The sequence below is a fragment of the Mixophyes fleayi genome, chromosome 8, assembly GCF_038048845.1.
Source record: "Mixophyes fleayi isolate aMixFle1 chromosome 8, aMixFle1.hap1, whole genome shotgun sequence".
Lineage (NCBI taxonomy): Eukaryota > Metazoa > Chordata > Amphibia > Anura > Limnodynastidae > Mixophyes > Mixophyes fleayi.
This window is the reverse complement of record NC_134409.1, coordinates 46,924,920-46,944,207: the sequence shown is the minus strand read 5'-3', so window position 1 is coordinate 46,944,207 and position 19,288 is coordinate 46,924,920. Positions and strand designations below refer to the sequence as shown.

At 39.6% G+C, this 19,288-nt stretch overlaps 1 protein-coding gene across 7 annotated transcripts in view; it reads left to right on the top strand.

The window, feature by feature from the left end:
- The window catches only part of LOC142099253 (pre-B-cell leukemia transcription factor 1), a 100,299-nt gene extending 84,812 nt beyond the window's left edge, over positions 1 to 15,487 (top strand). For 2 of the 7 annotated variants that reach the window (XM_075182515.1, XM_075182514.1), the window contains exons 7-10: positions 408 to 479; positions 5,074 to 5,186; positions 7,556 to 7,645; positions 13,106 to 15,487. In XM_075182515.1, coding sequence (XP_075038616.1) covers positions 408 to 479; positions 5,074 to 5,186; positions 7,556 to 7,645; positions 13,106 to 13,198 — 368 coding nt within the window. In that variant the 3' untranslated portion in view covers positions 13,199 to 15,487. The remainder of the gene's footprint in view (positions 1 to 407; positions 480 to 5,073; positions 5,187 to 7,555; positions 7,646 to 13,105) is intronic. The other 5 variants (XM_075182520.1, XM_075182517.1, XM_075182516.1 and 2 more) reach the window with 4 other exon arrangements.
- The last annotated feature ends 3,801 nt before the right edge of the window (positions 15,488 to 19,288 follow it).

Below are 19,288 nucleotides of genomic sequence, written 5' to 3'. Positions count from 1 at the left end.
ACAACTGATGTAGTTGAGAGTAGTATGTTTTTATTTACCCCAGGTGATTCTTTTATACCTTTATGGGGGACATGGTTTTTTTTATGTCTCTTGAGTAATGCAAAGCATTTTGAAAGTAATAAGTAAGTACTTCCAGCTGTTACTGATCTTTCAGTCAGTTCCTGCTCTAAAGCATGAGGTATTGGGGTCTGTTAATAGGAGCTGAGTGTAGGATGAACTTATTTCATCCGCATCTCTGGTAATTTACACTGACTGAAGATCACACAAGGTTCACATGAAGCCATTTGGTCAACCAGTCTCCAGCTGCACACATTGCTTGCTAACCCTGCAGTTAAATAATTTTTCCCAATGACAAGCTAAGGGCTGATATCCTTGAAATTGCTGGTTTTGTGTTGTGTTTCATTCAGGAAGCAAACAGACGGAACGCGGGGCAGTGCAACCACAAAACAAAGTGCAGTTCCTGTCACCACAGAACCTCGGTTAGTACGCATGGTCCTCGGGACACGTGCACGTCACTTTTGGTTTCAGTTTTGTGGTTATTTTGTGGTATCAACTGTTTGGTGTGTGTGTATATGTATAAATATATAATATGTGCTTTTTTATTTTGTTATCCGTTTGATATTTCCATACATTTGTGTTGGTCCATGGTTCAGTCTTGGTATTAGGAGGATACTGATTTGTAGGCAAGCTAATATTGATTGGGTGGTGGGGTAATAGGGTCCCACAGGCGCCCTTCATGGTTAATGATAGTTTGAGTGATTGTGATATTGATTCCCATACATTGAATGGCCCAGAGAAATACAACCAATATATAACTGTTTGAAGTACAAATGTTGTGTTGATACACAAATACGATTTATAGTCACTGTATCAATGGGCCTGATTTATTCGGTTGGTGCGGTTTCTGACAGTGTCAGTTGGGTCCTAAGACCGCACCACAATTTATTTGTAGTGTTTGTAAGTTTCATGGGCAAATTCATCAGAGGAGTCAACGAGATTTTAGGAGTATATTAATCCCACAAATAACAAGGCTGTGTTAATGGTAATCAAATAGTACATTAGTGTCCGTTAAAACATATTTAAAATAGTTAAAGAACATATATGTAAATGTATGTACACCTAAACATGAACTATAACCTACATATATGCTGTGCTTATTTTCAAGTTATTCTTTTTTTAAATGTTCAGCAAAATATAAAATCATATTTTTCTACCTTTTTTACATTTTTAATTCAACGTTGCTAATAACATTCATTATTATATATGTAAAGGTTTCAAAAACACAAAAGAACTGAAGACATTCGGGAAAAGTTCTGATTTGTAGGAAATATTGTGCTTCCTATGGCACACCAGACTTCCTGTTATTAAATACAATGAGGAATATTTAATTTTTTTGATGGTGGTGGGTTGGGCCAGTAGATGTATTTGTTTTAAAATATATATCCATGTTCTATAGAGACAAAACCTGTAACTACATAGTAGCGGAACAGCATGTCGGTACTATAGAGATTCTAGACCATGGCAAGTAAGTAATTAATTTAAAATACATCGGAGCTCGTGTCCCACAGTTTGCTGTGTATTCTGTAACCCAGGAAGAAAGGTGATTTAAAATGGTGGCAAACTGTACAATCTGTAAATATCCAAACTACTACCACTTTGGTGAGGATTCATCTGAAAACAGTGTTTTTTTTTCTTTATACACGCACAAGGTTAATAAGATGTGAAGTGTTTTTGAAGGTCACTATGTGCAGTGAATGCTTTGTTGTGGATGTATTGTTGTGTATCAGACTATCAGCTGCTGATGTGATACCATGCTTCAGGTTTATGGGGTCATATATAGGGCTAGCATTTTGTATTTTGCTTTGTTTTGTTTTTTTGCTGCTTTTGGCCTTCAAAAGGAAGGAAGAAGCAGCATGAGTTCCGTGTCCTTGTCAGATGGATATATATATGGAGATGGTTGCCCAAGAATGTTCTTGGATACCTTGTATTTATAGAAATGGATGCTTGAGTTCAGTTAAGTTAATTATTCTATTGGAAATGCATGGTATTATGATCGGATGGGCTTACGTCGACACCCGGTCTGTTATGGGAGGAATGATGAAGGGTTGTTTCTTTCTAACCGTTGGTAACAGATTGTTACTGACACTCCTACTGGTGTCACCTTGCCTCCAGACACTCACTGACTGCAAGTGCCAACTGCTCACTTCTGGAGTAGCTGCTAAAGCGCCTCTTTGCTGTGGGTTTGCTGGTACCTCCTGACTGCTTACTATGGATCAGGTCCGCTTGGTAGCGGGCAGAGCATTGACACAGATGATGGGCTTAAAACAGGACAGTCGGGGGAACTGCTTAGAGTGTAAGCTCTTATCTGTTGGTCACAGGATACAGCAGGCAATAGGTGTCAGTAAAATCTTTAAGCAGTGATGTTTGTTTGCTCAAGGGGTCCTTACAAGGTCCATTACACACTAGTTTGAGGTACTAGTGATCATCCATAAGTACAGATGGTATAATACAGTACATGGTTAAACAGAGCTTTTTATATACCGTTTCTTACACACATGCCGGCAGGGGGTAAGCCAGCCCCCTTTCCTACCTGGCATCACAAAGTCTGAGATACTACTTTCAATGATTAGCATCCGGATGCAATATGTTCTCTAAACTTTGATGTAAATTTTGTTAAGTTTAAATTTTATTTAAATCCAACAGTGATTTCCAAAATTACTTACTGTTAGACTTTCATCCTGTGTCTTGGAGAGATAGGAAACCGAACGACCCCCTCCTGTGCATTCAGACTAGCAGATGTCTTGGTAATCCAGTCACAGGTATACTGACAGCTAGAATACAGATTGCTCTTTTATGAAAGTATTCTATAACCATGGCATGATATTGTTGAAATTGCATTTAGTGTTTTCCAGTGCCTTGATAGCTTTATTTTCCCCTTTGAACTATTAACCTTTTAGATTAGCAGTGATCGTGAATAGCCATCTGATAAACTTGGAGTGCCAAATATTTATTTTACCCCAGGCAGTTTAAAAACTACGTATACAGCTAACTTCAAGTAAGCAGAGTTCTTTAATAATGCACATAAAATAACTGCAGTTGTTCTTAAATCCTTTTTTTTCCATACAAAATGTACTTGAACTTTTAGCTGTGATTTGTTTTCGAAGTCATGGATCTACAGCTTTTAGGGAAAAATAACCCCTTTTTTTTTTTTTTTTTTTTTTTTTTTTTTATAGATGAAATTCCTAAATGTGTCAGATCTCTGTTATTGTCTGATATGGTGATTATACGTCCATAAAATGTTTCCCTATCAGTTGATGAAAAATTCAATGGGCTGCATTCTTAAGGATACATATTTTGCTAGTGGAAACAGTGTGTATTATTTTGTTTGTCTTTACTTTTCATCTGGATTTAGTTTACGGAAAATGAGATCAAGGTCTTTGTATATAATGTGTAGTACTGTAATTTGCGTTGCAGTAGTGTATATGTATATCCAGTGATCAGTCACAACATTAAAACCACTGACAAGTGAAGTGAATAACATTGTTTATCTAATTACCCTGGCACCTGTCACAGGGTGGATATATCGGGTAAATAGTGAACAGTCAGTGGTTAGTACTTGGCAAAAGTGGTCCAAGGAAGGACAACGGGCGGTGGGGTCAAGGGCGCCCAAGATTGATGTACGTTGGGAGCGAAGGCTAGTCCATTTGTGCTACAGTATATCTTCTATGCGATTGGACCAATTTACTGAAAGTTATTGCTGGCTGTCATAGAAAGGTGTCAGAACAAATGGGGCATTGCAGCTTACTGCGTATAGGACTGGTCAGAGTTCTCTGACCCCTGTCCACTGCCGAAAGCTTCTACAATGGGCACGTAAGCGCCAGAACTGTACCATGGAGCAGTGGAAAAAGGTGGCCTTGTCTGATGAATTACGTTTTCGTTTACATTGTGTGACTGGCCGGGTGCGTGGGCAATGTTTACTTGGGAAAGAGATGGCACCAGGGTGCACTGCAGGAAGTAGGGAAGGTGGCTGAGGCAATGGGATACTCTGGGCAATGTTCTGCTGGGAAATCTTTGGTCCTGGCATTCATGTGGATGTTACTTTAAAACGTACCACCTACCTAAATATTGTTGCAGACTATGTACACCCCTTCACGGCAATGGTATTCCCTGATGGCAGTGGCCTCTTTCAGAAGGATAATGTGTCCTGCCACACTGCAAAAATTGTTCAGGAATGGTTTGAGGAACATGACGAAGAATTCAAGCGGTTAAATTGGCCTCCAAATTTCCCAGATCTTAATTGATTGAACATCTATGGGATGTGCTGGAAAAACAAGTCTGAGCCGTGGAGAGGCCCAACCTCACCACTTACAGGACTTAAAGGATCTGCTGCTAACGTCTTTGTGCCAGATACCACAGGACACCGTCAGAGGTATTGTGGAGTCCATGCCTCGATGGGTCAGAGCTGTTTTGGCAGCATGAGTGGGACCTACACAGGGGCAGGGGGGCATCGGGTCAGAATCACGGCTGCTAGGGCCGCCCGCCCCCCGGAAGTAATATAAATGTGATGCGGCCGCCAGTGCGGCGTGTGCCCCCCCGGGCTGACGTCCGTCAGCCCGCGCCTGGACCTACACAATATTAGGCAGGTGACTTTAATGTTGTGATTGGGGTATATAGTTATAAGTGTGTGTGTGTGTATGTGTATATTTATTACTCAGCGGTAGACCATGTTGGCAGCTCCAATTCTGGTGCTCAGAAAATCAGATTTATTTTCTTCCACCGGATGCAAATTCAGTGAACAAATCCTTCATACTAACCTGGTCCAGAACACCCTGTCTTACAATAATGTATCCTCCTTGTACTAAACATGGACTCTCTTCACTTGTTGCTTTCTCTTTCCATAATTTGTAATATCTTTGCTCATTCTTCTTTATCTCCTATATTAACTCTACTGGTATACTCTTCCTTTATTTTCACCTGCCTGTTTCACCTCAAACTGTGCATGTCAAACCTCTTCTCTCTGAGGTTTGAACTTCCTCCTTTTTTGATTCAGGTGCCTCACTCTTTCCTTTCCAGGTTCTTCCAGTTCTTTTAACATGTCAAATTCTGGAGATTTGTTCATGAGCGTGCAGTCTCTCAATGGAGATTCTTACCAAGGTGCGCAGGTTGGAGCCAACGTACAGTCACAGGTAGGGACCATCAGATGATTTGCCTAGTGGGTAGGGTGCTGATCACATGATTAATAGTGGAGGAAAGTGCTGAATTCATGCTCGTAGGTAGTGGAGGGTGCGGGCCCCATGCTCGTAGGTAGTGGAGGGTGCGGGCCCCATGCTCGTAGGTAGAGGAGGGTGCGGGCCCCATGCTCGTAGGTAGAGGAGGGTGCGGGCCCCATGCTCGTAGGTAGAGGAGGGTGCGGGCCCCATGCTCGTAGGTAGAGGAGGGTGCGGGCCCCATGCTCGTAGGTAGAGGAGGGTGCGGGCCCCATGCTCGTAGGTAGAGGAGGGTGCGGGCCCCATGCTCGTAGGTAGAGGAGGGTGCGGGCCCCATGCTCGTAGGTAGAGGAGGGTGCGGGCCCCATGCTCGTAGGTAGAGGAGGGTGCGGGCCCCATGCTCGTAGGTAGAGGAGGGTGCGGGCCCCATGCTCGTAGGTGCTATCAGTCTGTTGCCCACAGGTAGAGAAGAGTGAAGGACAAATGTTCCCCCCAACAATTTACTAATATCATATGTTTTCTGAAAATAGAAATACCACAAAATGATGTGCTAATAACCTTTTGCCAAATATATAGTGTGAGCAATTTTAGAAAAAACAATACTGAACGCATTATGCAGTTGCATGCATCAGCTAGGAATCTTTGCAAAATAAGTGGTTGATACTAGAAAGGACGTTTAAGGCAAGGTTAGGAATGATTTGTCCATTGCTACTGCGCTGCAGATTGGGGGCACCATTTAGCCTCTATATTAGGATATGGCCTCGCTCACTGTGCCAAGAGGTAACTGTGTACACCTCTATCTCCATGGAAACAGCCATGTCCATGTTTTATGCTTGTTGACAGGCTGATAGACATCACCCCTTTTAGTACCTACAGACATTTCTTTAAAGATCTGATTTAGAATAGATAGCACTGACAGCAAACATCTCATAAGAGAATTTGTTAAAGTGTTGCAGGAGGAACTTTTCAACTCTTTCAGGATGTATATGTTGCTGTATCATTTTCATATACCTTGTTTAAATTATACATATGTGCCCTGTTAATGCGGTTGCAAACTTGGACCTTGGAAAACAACGATCACCGAAGGATTTGGAATCATGAGCTAGTAACAGTGATACCATATAGGTTGTTTTGAGTGTACTGTGGTGGTGTGACGGTATACGATCCTACCAGTGATCTGTATCTCGCTACCAGATTCATATTTTATTTTAGTAGGCATGATAGATGGGGGCGGGGTTATTTCTGGAAGGGGAAGTACAGTAGAGGCAGTGAGAAGTACAATGTCCACAAAAGACTTAGATAGGTACATTTATCAAGCCTTCTAAAAAGGACAAGTGGTGTTGCTATGGACAACACCTACTTTTTCTTTTTAGACAGTTTAATAAATCTACCCCAAAATATGAAAGGCGCAGAGACCTTTGGAAAAAGAGACCGAATCAAAGGGTTTATGGTTCAAACAACCAGATGATAAAACTAGGGGACAGAATTTGGTGCAGTAAGTTGACCTTAAAAAGAGAAGCCCTGAAAAGCCAAAGTGAATGGTCAACATCTGAAAAAGAATAAGTGTTTTGGATCCATTGGAGAGCTCTGTGTGTATACAATATGAAGCTTCAATCACATGCACCTTTATATTTCAAGGAGGTAGCAAAGTCCAAATCTAAATAGATGTCTCCTGTTTGACTATTGGGTTTGCACATGATCTGGAGAGACCAGTTACTGTTTCAGGAATGATTGCTTACATCTCCAGGACAGAGAGCAGGCACTTCTATTTGCTGCAGCAAAGATACCAAGTGATAGTCACTTCAGAGTGAAGACTAGTCCTGTTGCTGCAAATATTATTTATTGCTCCTTATACATGGTCTGACACATGGTTTGCTGCTGTAGGATGCTTACTTAGTAAACCAGAGAAGGGTTAACCTAATTTTGGTTATTTTATCGTTGCATGTCATGATTTTCTATTACATGCTATATCCATGCATTGTTTTCACTGTTGTAGACATATCACCAGTAATTCTCAGGCTGTTCTCCAATTATTTTGCAAGTACTTTGTCATTCCTTTTCTGTCACCTTTCTTTCTTTTCTCCCTCACTCTCCTTTCCTTAACATTTCCTTTCTTTATGCCTATGCTTTTGCTAGTGTCTTGATTTATTCTCCTTTCCTGGTGGACTGATATCCTTCTATTCTATAAACCCTGATCAGTGTTATCCTGCCTATAATGTATCTGTTGTTTCATATCACACTTCCCTTTATAGTGTCCCTACTTTCTCACTATATCTCTAATTGTCTGAGTCCAGCCTCCTCCCCATCACAGTACCCTCTCCTCACTGTTACTTCTGTCGGTCTTCCAGGTGGATACCCTTCGCCATGTTATCAGTCAGACAGGCGGATACAGTGAGACTCTGACAGCGAATCAGATGTACAGTCCGCAGGGCATCAGTGTAAGCAAAGAAATCTCTTGTTTCCTCTCTCTCTTCCAATTATTTTAAGTCTACAGGGTCCTGACTGCCACATTGCACACTCTCCTTTCCCTTTCATGGTCACCTATTTTTCTTTGTGCCGGTGACGCCAGCGGCCAGCGCTCAACCCACAAATGATGCTCCGTGCAGGCGGCTGGGGCCTAAGCCTGTCGCACATAATCAGCTTCTTTGAGCCACCTGCGGACACTTACAGTCAGCCGAGGGAAACCGCCAAACAGGTGACACGTAGCGTGGTCACAGCAGTGTATGCGTGGAATCCATCTGCGTTAACCTCTTCAATGCTGTACAGCCTTTTCTCCGTGTGTATGGTGGGGTAGCAGTGAAGAGCATTACTGTGATTAGTCATAGCATAACTCAGTGGCACACAACAACTAAACTGCTAAGTAGTCACCATTAATGGCTGTACGTTTATCACGGCTCATTGTCAGGTGTCGCTGTGAAATATTTTATAAACCGATTATATGTATTTATAATAACTACTCCTAACTGACATCTGTATAGTAATTCACAGATGCAGCCATACACATACATGGGCATGTTTTTGTGTGTTGGAAGGCGACAGAGAGGAGCAAATATTCCTGGCAGGGCTTGCGGCTGGGAATGACATGTAAATTCATAGCGACAAGCCGTGTCGTATAGAGTGAAATCAATAAGACAGACACAGGGAGAGCGGCTGCAGATTTGGGACAGCAATCCAAGTACATTTCTCAGATCAGCCATCCACCATCCAAAGGCCATGACAGAGAGAGGGAGGAGGGGGAGATCTGACATAAAGACAGAAATAACACAAGATGCACACAATGCTGTGGGAGGGGAGAGTTGCAGTCTTACATAGGTATTCAGTGGTTTTATTATTTACACTCTTGCATTTGTTTGCTAGAGCGTGTATTTGTAGGGGTTATAACTCGTCTGCTATGTATTTAATTATGCCCACAATGTGCGAATGATGCACATTTCTTGCATTTGCATAAGAGCTTGTAACCGTCTCCATGAGCAAAGTGCTCCATTAACAAGTGTTGATATCTGTATCAGTCTTGGGGTTTCATAAAATGGCAAATGTTTGCCAATGAGAAAAAATTCATAGGTTTCTTAAAAAAGCATTTATATAATTGGGGTACATTTACCTGCCCCAATTCCTCCCTCTGCTGATATCTATACTAAAATAAGTTGCTTTGCAGTTAGGGAAACAATAGAAAAATAAAATAACCTTAGAATGTTGGAACCACAAGTCTCTCTGCTAAATATGCAGACAATTTCACACCATTTAACGTAATATAACATAAAATACAGCCCTCACTTGAGAACAAAAATTAAAATGAGCAAAAGTACACAAAGTAATTAATGTTTAATTCACTAATTGAACACTTTGGAATCCAGTTAAAATAAAAATAAAAACATAAAGTGCATGCACAGAGATTTAAAAATATGATAAATGTTAGAAAAGTATTATTGGGGAAGCTCAGTAACATGATTAATAAAGATATTTGTAACTTAATACAGTCCTTTCCCTGGGTACATAGTGTACATACTAGAACATATGTGTCACCTTATGGTATGTGGGATCTTATGCTCATAAAAGGACTAAACTAATCAAGTTCCAGTGTGGGCTCCTCCTCTGGTACAGTATTGGAGGTCTTGGTTCAAGTCACAATTAAACATTGTATACCTGGGGAAAATCTAGCAGGGATGAATTGTGGGATATGAGCAATAGAATGGAGTCTGTAAATTCATGGAAGGTGTCCACGTTTTTTTTTTTTTTTAAATCCGGGATCGTATTATCTGATCTTCAAACAAAGCTAAAGCCCACAATGAAAATGTCTAAGGTGGTTTGTGCTCTAACTTACAGGGGTTATGGGCCTTTAACATTGCAGTCAGCTGCTGCTACAGGATAGGGAGATTGCAGGCGTTGAAATACACAAAGTTCTAAATCATAATGAATGACCTAAAACAAACCACTTGCAAGGCATTTGAATACATGCTCCATCTCTTGTATCCATCGTTCTCTCTGTTTGTTTACGATGACCCCACAAAACATGAAATGTCATTTTTGTGCATTAAAGAGACGCTGAAAAGAAAGGAAGGGATGATCTTCTGACATGGCAATTACAGCTGTGAGATAGATGGGACGCAAGAGAGGAGGGGACAAGACCAGGCCACTGTGATTACAGAGAGTGGCCGCCACAAAATGATAGGCTGGGAAATAAGAGGCTGCCAGGTTTTGCTCAGAGGTGGATCCAGAAATTCAGGCAGTGTCCTTGAATCAAAAAAAACATTAAGGAGAGGGTCACACCTTTTATTCAGCCAGGATGGAATTGGAAGCTGCTTCGGTTATTCTATCTCTACCTCATACCCACCAAGTATTGTTCATATGTGAGATTAGGAACACACATTAAAAAACATTTTGCAATATAATAATAATAATTTGGTTCATTGCTTTGGAACCTTCTTATCATCATCCATTTAACTTTTTTTTTTTTTTTTTTTTTATTATGATGCTCCAAACAACAATGGGAAAAACACAGTGGGTAAAACCAGGCATAAGAAGCACAACAGAACAATAATGCAGTAATGTAAAACATTAGTTTGTTCATGTCAACCTGGTCTCCAATCTACTTTTAAAACGGTGTTAAACAGTATGCATTCCTATGATTGGGGTAGATTTACTAAACTTTTCTAAAAAGGAAAAGTGAAGGTGTTATCCATAGCAACCAATCAGACCCTAGCTGTTATTTTATAGAAAGTACTAAATAGTAGCTAGAATGTGATTGGTTCAGATAAAATGGAGCAAAGTGTTAAGATTTGGCACCCACTATCAAACACACACTGTCTCCTCAGAATTATGAAGCATATGTGAGAGGGGGCTGGCACAGTTAATCTGTAGTTAACCCATGACTTTCCAACTGTTTTGTAAAAAAAAATTCAACAACATAATATCCAAAAACCACACCCCAATCACTAGTTGAGGCCAAGCTCAATAAATGACACAGGTACTCACGTCAGCTCCCAGTCTGAATGGCTGGAAGATCTAACCAATCATTCATTGAGATGGGTGGTCTGAGAAACTCTGTTTCAATAATTTAGCACTTTTACAACTATATTTAGTTACCGTGTATTTTCTGGCCTCTGTATGCTGGAGGTAACTCTCAGGATCGGTTTCTATTTTGCATGTTTAGAGACACACCACCATGCTGTAACTTTTTTCCTTTTAGTATTTTTGAATAACGAAAACAGTCTATTGCGGTCTAAGGCTAGGTACACACTGAGATAACACGTGGGTCGGAAATTTTTTCAAACAATTCTGCCTATGACTGAAAGTCTGATCAGTATGGCAATTCATGCATACGATTTACCTTCAGATCTGTGCTTTTCATCTGGGCCATTGTTCCCATTGACAGGTACAGCAAATCATTAATCTAAAGTCATCAGGGTATTTAAATTGTTGTATGGCAGCTTTGAAGTGAGAGCTTGTTTCAGAATCATCTGACAATAAAGATGTAGGTGGAGAGATAAGCCGCAGTAGCCAGCTTATCACATATAAAGATCTATAGAATTTAATAAGTCAATAAACACACATTTTTATTCAATCAGGCCAGCAGATAGAGCAAAAGTCGTGTTTGGTGTTTAAGCACTGAAAGCTATATTCTTTATTTTGGTAATAGTGTTCCTTTAAAAATTAATTTAGACAATGGAACTCGTCTGTCTTCCATCACTCTGAAATGGGGAAGCAGAGGAGGGATAACACATAAGCTTAAGGCTGCATTGTCTTACTCTGGTCACACGCACTGGAATACCGCAGGTAATAATGGGCAATTGGCCTATCAGCACATGAGTGGTGACCAGTAATGATGATCATTATATTGGTAAATACTATGAGAAAGTGACTACAAATGGCCTGTGTGTGCCGTTATCTTCAGGCCCCAGTGACGCTAGAAGTATTACGATCCCTCAGCCTGAGCACAAAATAGCCAGATCTTGTCCAGTTTTGGCCACTTGTATGCCAATCAGCTATAGTGATTGCATCCTCAAATCTGTACAGACAGTTTGCAATACCCTGAACAACAATACTAACAGCTTTGTAGTTATTGGCTGCAAGCTGTGGGTCCACCATTAGCTTGAAATACATGGTTTTTTTTTTGTTTCTTTTAACAAGTCAATTTGGCAAAGACACTGATTACTTCATACAATTGCAAATACAATTATTTATTTATATATAAAAAAAAACAACTACCAAATTGACTGATCAGGACTCACCATGTGTGTCCAACTTAAATCTATGGAATCCATATTGAAACATGCAGCATTTAATTTTTAGTTTTATATGCATTATGCTATGGTGATACTAGACTGTTTTCTAATACATTATCATCTATTATACCAATTCTGCAGCGCTATACACATCACATCAGTCTGTGCCCCATTGGAGCTTACAGTCTAAACACACACACACTCACACTCTTAATAAAAGCCACTTAAGTTTAAATTGCATTTAAATCCAAGTTTTGAGATGCTAATTATTGAATGTAGTATATCAGACTTTGTGGTTCCAGGTAGGAAAGGGTGCTGGTTTGCCTCCTGCCAACGTGTGTAAGAAACGGTATATAAAAAGCTCTGTTTGACCATGTAATAATCATCATTTATTTATATAGCGTCACTAATTCCGCAGCGCTGTACAGAGAACTCGCTCACACCGGTCTCTGCATCAATAGAGTTTAGAGTCTAAATTCCCTAACGCACACACATACTAGAGTTAATTTGATAGCAGCCACTTAACCTACCAGTATGTTTTTAGAGTGTGGGAGGAAACCGGAGCACCCACGCAAACACGGAGAGAACATACAAATTCCATACGCTTGCATCTATCATCTTGCAACACGATTGCTTGTTTTTTTGGGTTTTTTTTAAATTACTCTTTTTACCTCTTTTTGGTCTGCATTAAGATTTCTGTGTTACTCATTATCTTTTTTATGCTGCTTACAAACAAGCATCCAATTTGAAGCTGTGTAGTAATATGCAGATAGAAAAGAAACCCTCACCAACATTATTGCTCAGTAATCTAAGTGTGAAGTTATTAAGTTGCAAGACAAATGTAGCTTTTTTCAAAGTTTTAGGTTGCACCATAATACTGTGTTGTTTGTAGGAAATAATTCCATAGTTCTGATGTTTCTGCTGACATTTTGAATTGTTAGTGCTATTCTCAAACGGTACATTCCGTAGAGAATCAAGAAAATCTTCAACCATCTCCTAGACAGCATGTTATAAAGTAAGAGGGAGCAGCGAGATGTCTTCAATACTGTATTCTTTGGAAAGCTTTCCTTCTCTAGAGTTAGACTGGCTTTGTATATTTATTTCCCCCCCAAATAATTTGTTTTTGTTGGTAGCAACATGACTAATTATTTATCTCATGACTGTTCTATTTTTCAGGCTAACGGAGGGTGGCAGGATGCAGCCACTCCTTCGTCTGTGACTTCCCCTACAGAAGGACCTGGCAGCGTCCATTCTGATACCTCCAACTGAGCACCCGGCTCCTGAATTTCCACTATCGAAAGCCAGATTCCATCCCTTCCCTCTCACTCCAGATGGCCACTGTGGGAATGCACCGAACAAAGCAACCTATTTTGGCATACTCATTAGCAACTTCTCGTACCATCCATTAATAACAGCCTCATCCCCCATCTTATGCCTAAATTTCTGTCAATGATTCACGGTTATGTCATTTGCACCATTAACTGATCATACAGATCATATGAAAAGAGAGATTGGGGTCAGAAGCAATTGGCTACCAATTCGTTAAACATTAATCAACATCAATTTATGGTTTAAATGTGGCTGCATATTTGCACAGGAACAGCCATGTTTAAATGTTTTAAAATAATTCTTTACACACCTATAAATATTTATGAAAGACTGTATGTTCCTGACTGATATACCACGCTTTATTAAATTGCATTTGGCATTTAGCTTCACTACACACACTTAAATTGTAGCCGAGGGCCTAAAATTCCACATTGTATTTCCTTATGTAGTTAAATATTCCATTAGATCATGGTACTGAGCCATGGATACTGCCACACTCCTAACCTCCAGCTTCTCCAGAATTCTCACTCCATTCATCTTTGGCTGGTGCCATCTGTTCTCCAGGCTCTTTATTGGTCATCTGCTACTTGCTGTAAGAAAAACCATCTTCAACCACTAGAGAGAGCGTTTAAGGAAACCCTTAATATCTATTAAGTACACTAACCAAAGTCTGTTTACATTAAAAGAACATGAACGGGTGAACGTTTCCATGATGTGTTGCTACTCGAAGTAGATCCAGCCGCATATGTCTATAAAACGTCCTTCTACATTGGTCTTAAACAGTTCTATTCTCCAGCCAGCAGTTGTCCCCCAAGAACCGCATCACGACTTTTGGTAACTATCTTGCTTGGACAACTGTGTCCTCAGTGTAACAGATATCTCTACAAACCTTGGCTTCAAGCCACAGCTCCGTCCACTGAAAAAACTATGAATTGGACATTGGACTTACAAAATCTTACAAAATCACCGGGATCTATTTGCTGTCATCATGCCTTGGATGTGTAACTAACTCTACATCCTGAACTGTCCTCTAGCCATTTCACCACCAGTTTCTGCACATGGCTTTTATCTTTCCAAACATCAGAGTCTCTCTCCTTTTCATAGAAAATTTTCATGAAGACCTATTGCTTCTCTTTCCCCTTCCGTCCAGAACACTTTATTCTACAACTTCTCACCATTACATAAATATAACGCCTCTAAATCACTTTTTCCAAACCTTGCTTCATCCTGTGAATTATGATTTCTTTCAAGGAACTGTTACCCAATTATTAATTTTCTGGACATCATTACATTATTGATTAATCTTCCTGTCTGGCATAGGCACCTGCATGGGGTGTCCTAAATTCATGTTTGATACCAAAAATCCGCATGTTCTCACACAGAGGAAAGACGGACACAGAGGGAAGTGCTCAGCTTTATTAACATTCACTGCGGTTTCACATAACTTGTGTATCGTCGATTGTTATATTTGAGATAAACATTTGATGCTGGATGTTCTTGTATATTCTGAAGAAAACAAAAAAGACATAACATAAAAAGAAAAAAAAAAAAAGACATCAAGCAGCCAAAAAATTGTCCTGGGTTTAATAATGTTTATTACTAAAAAGAGAGAAAAAAAAATCTAAAAAAAAAAAAAAAAGTCCTGTTGCAGAGATCACACCCGTTTAGCATGGAAATAGGTTGCTGATTTCTCTTTTATGTCTTTCATATTTCTTGCTTAGTTTTAACACAAAAAAAACAAAACTACCTACATGTGATTTTATTTTATTCTTTTTAACACCGCGCGTTTGTGAGTTATAACGCAATGCTAGATAAATGTAGTTGGGCACCTTTTTAGTTTTTGTTTTAATTTGTTTATTTTTTAATGGGTGGGGTGAGGGGGTGGGCACAGGGTTTGGGATTTGGGGCAAATTGGGGATGGTTTCGGGGAAAGGGTTGGGGGAAGGGGGGTGGGGGCGCATTTTCCAGATATGACCCCTTTACAGCCAGAGGTGTCTATGATATATATGCTGTTATTTGCCCCACTGGCAGAAACGGGGTTAATGAAGCAGACTCCAAGATTCTGCTAGTTCAACCCATTTTGTAAACTAAAGTGAAAAAATAAAAAACAAAAAAGTATGAAAAAATGTCGGAAAAAAAGTTGGAATAGTTAAACATTAATAGGTACATCATATAATGTACATTTAATAACTTTTCTGAGAACCAGAAATAAATTCTTTTTTTCCTGTTTTCAGCTCTTATTTTGTTAACAAGCACACATGATAATTAAATCTGATTATCCTGATAACGCTTCAAGTCATGTCATGATGATTGTGACTGTTGAGAATTTAACACACTGAAAAGAAAAATAGGGGTGTATAATAATATTTGGGCATCGCTCATTTAATGGTTCATTAAAGGCACTCTAACCTCAAACATTTTCTTTGCTTAATTATGCTTAGGATAGTGGGATTTACTGCATATGCTACACTGTAAGCAAATTTATTCATGGCTGTCTCTCGTTCATCATCCTTAGCTTTGAGCCTCTGACCTGTCCATTCCACAGGTAATTCCACACCCACCGGGCCACACCCCCAAGCTGTGATATTTTAAACACACGTTCTGATGTGCCAGTTCAGATTCCAATTTGGCCACCCACATGGTTGACTAAATTGATCAAATCCCACATGTAGGCATGTCAGTGTGGTTGGCAGGTGGAAGAGAGAGCTGTCATCTGCTGGCCAGATATGTTGGCATATGTGAAGATGGTCATATCATTCATTACCGTCATATTCATTACACAGCAATAGCATGGCAGTTTAATGATATTACAGACACAATTGCAGAATGTCACAATCGTAAGTTTGTCAGAAAGATTTGGTCATCAGATAAGATTGCTTATGGATCGTAGACAGGCAATAGCAATTTGGAAAGCTAAACTCTGCATATACACTTAAGCTGAGTGCACACTACAAAAACTTTCGACCAATGGCTGAAGTTACAGTCAGTCTGCCAATTCATGTGTATACACTATTTACCTTCAGATCTATGCATTTCATCTGGTCCAAAAGCAGTGTAGTCGACAATTCCTGTCACACTGGTTATAACACAAAATAAACTTTTACTTCTCCACAATGTCATAATAAATTGATTCGCTTCTGTGACTCTAAAATGAGACTGTCTCTCTCTGGGCAGACAGTCATGTAAATGCATACACACTGCAGGATCGGAAGGCGATTGGAACGAGATTTTTAGTTCTACCGACCAATAAAATGAAACGACGATCAGTACTTTAAAACGACTATCGTTCATTGTGCAAGTATACACACTGATGCGATATCTGTCTGAAACGTCGTTTATCGGGTGATTGGCCCGATATTTGGCTGAAAACACTAGTGTGTACCCAGCCTTAGTATCAATTTCACAGAATTTAGGAAAATGAATTCCACCTTTTGTTATGAATTCATGTGAACATTAGCCAAGTACAAAGGAAACAACATAAGTAAGGGTTAGTGTGCCTTTAATTTAGAGTCTTGACATTACATTTATACAGAAATGTTTTATATGCAGAAAATAGGAAATATAGTTGAAAGTGCTAACTTAGCATAGTGATGCTTGCCATAAACACTTCAATGTCACAATATTTGGCTTGTTAATGCAGAGTATGTGGGATAAAAATTACTGCAATACCTGATTATCCAGTCGAAGTGGGTTAGATCCTTTATGTTGGTAATAGCATCCAGAAGATGCCAACAGATGACTGCCATCAGCCTGTGTGTAAACCTCAGGTTCTATTTATATCTGAAACGTGACCAGCTCCATGTGGGGCCAGCTTTACCTAATTGTATCCGTTGAACTACATGATTGCTTCACTGAAAGTTGCCTGTGGTAGGATTGTCTTGTCTACTTTGAGAGGTCCATGCTGAGAGCAATTACATTTGTATTAGGATTTCTAGGTTTTGCCATTTTCAAAAACTACTTTTCAAAATTGAGCATGCTTTAATACTAGACAGTTGTCCATTTGGTTAATGAGACTTTGGAACACCACAAAACGTTTTCTGGTCTTTCGTATTTAACAAAGATCTTTGGAGACTGATATTTGGTAAGTGCTTAGCCATATTCATACTGTAGTAATACTGACTTTTTGCACACTGTGTAAGAAGCCACTAGATTCACAATGGACTATTGGTAGACACTGTATAGAGCAGTGTTGGCTAATCTTTGACACTCCAGACCTACAAGTCCCAGCATGCTTTGCCAATATTTAGCAGTTTATTGCTGGAAGGGTATACTGGGACTTGTAGTTTCACATCACCTGGAGTGTCACAGGTTAGCCAATGCTGGTATAGCGAGATATCATTGCAGTTGATGATATCCAATGCTGGGAATATGTGCACAGGAGATAACACTTGTCAGCAAGATTCTTGTTGTTTGTTACAAAAAAAGTCCCGTTAAATAACATCACTCTTCAAATTACTGCATTGCATCTAGAATCACATCCAAATGAATGATTGCATATACAATCATAAATATACTATGCATGCGATGATAAAAAAAAATAGCAATGCAAACTTTTTTTTTTTTTACAGTCAGATCATTCATGAAGCAACATGTGATCACACATATTTGACAGCAGAAAGACATTTTGGTGCATGTTCAAACTATTACAGTAGGATCATTGAACACAATGCATGCAATTCACCTACTTTTGGATTAAAAAGTTCCACCTAAAATAACAGATTATAGAAATATGTATGTTGTTGTTTGGTTACTGTAAGAAACATAATACATGGCCTGGTTCTGAATGAGATGATGCAGGTAAAGCGGTATCCGTAGTTCAGTTTATTGTTACAAGCCAACTGTTGAGTTTTGCCCTGTGCTGCTTGCCCTGGACAAGAAATTCTGTATCAACCGACCTGAAAAGTTGTGAAAAATAAATCAACTAAGAAAATAAAAATCTATATTTCATTGTGGCCCTAAAGCAACTATTTGAAATGTGCTTGGGTAGTGAACCCCCCCCCCCCCCCCAAAAAAAAAAAACACTCTTGAAGGGGATTATCCAGTCCTAACCATAAATAAAGCCATTACAAAAATCCTAAAACTACATATACATTATATCATACCTTCCAACATTTTAAGTTTGTCAATTGGAACAGGAAGTCTCTCAGGAAAGGAGGTGTGGTTACATCGGGCATGTCCTATTCCTTGGGAGCATACCTAACTCTTAGTGCTAGGCCTTTGCCCAAACTCCTTCCACTAAAAACACACCTCACTGCAGCGTTAACCAATTGTGGGAACACGTGTCACCCACTCACTGGACACCCACTCACTGGAGTGTGGGCATACCTTCCATTTGAATCTGCAATAAAATCTGCACTGTCCCACCTAATTCGGCAGAGTGAAAGGTATGTTATACTGTGTGTGTTTTTGTGTGTTATTTGTGAATGATGTAATATTTAAGAAGTGCTGAAAAGTTTTCCTATGTGGCTTTGACCCCCAGGAGAACTGTAGCACAGGTGGTCGTATTTGTGTTCAGTTATTGGGGATTAAACATTTAAGCCCCAGTGTCCCAACTATTGTTTTATCATGGCATATCAGAAACCCCCCACACAAACATACCTACTGCTGTCGTTCAACGGTAAGGATAATTCCTGTCATTCTCTATAACTTGTATACATTAATACGAGAGACCACTGGGTCTGTATTTATTCTGGCAAATGGTAGTTTTGAAAGATTCTAACTGTCATTTTGAAGATTGTACTAATTAAATGATAACTAGAATGTGATTGGTTGCTATAGGCAACATCTCCACTTTTTCAAACCCACAGTTTAGTAAATGTACCACCGAGTCTGGATAAAGTCCCCCAACCACACATTATTATTATTATTATTATTATTATTATTAATTTTTAATTTTTATTTATAGGGCGCCACAAAGTAGCCGTAGCGCCGTACAAGGACAAACAATGGCACAGTACAAGTAACAGTAAGCACTATAACTCTGGGGGCTCAGGCACAGCATGAGAGCGAGGGAGGGAGGGAAAAAGTGAG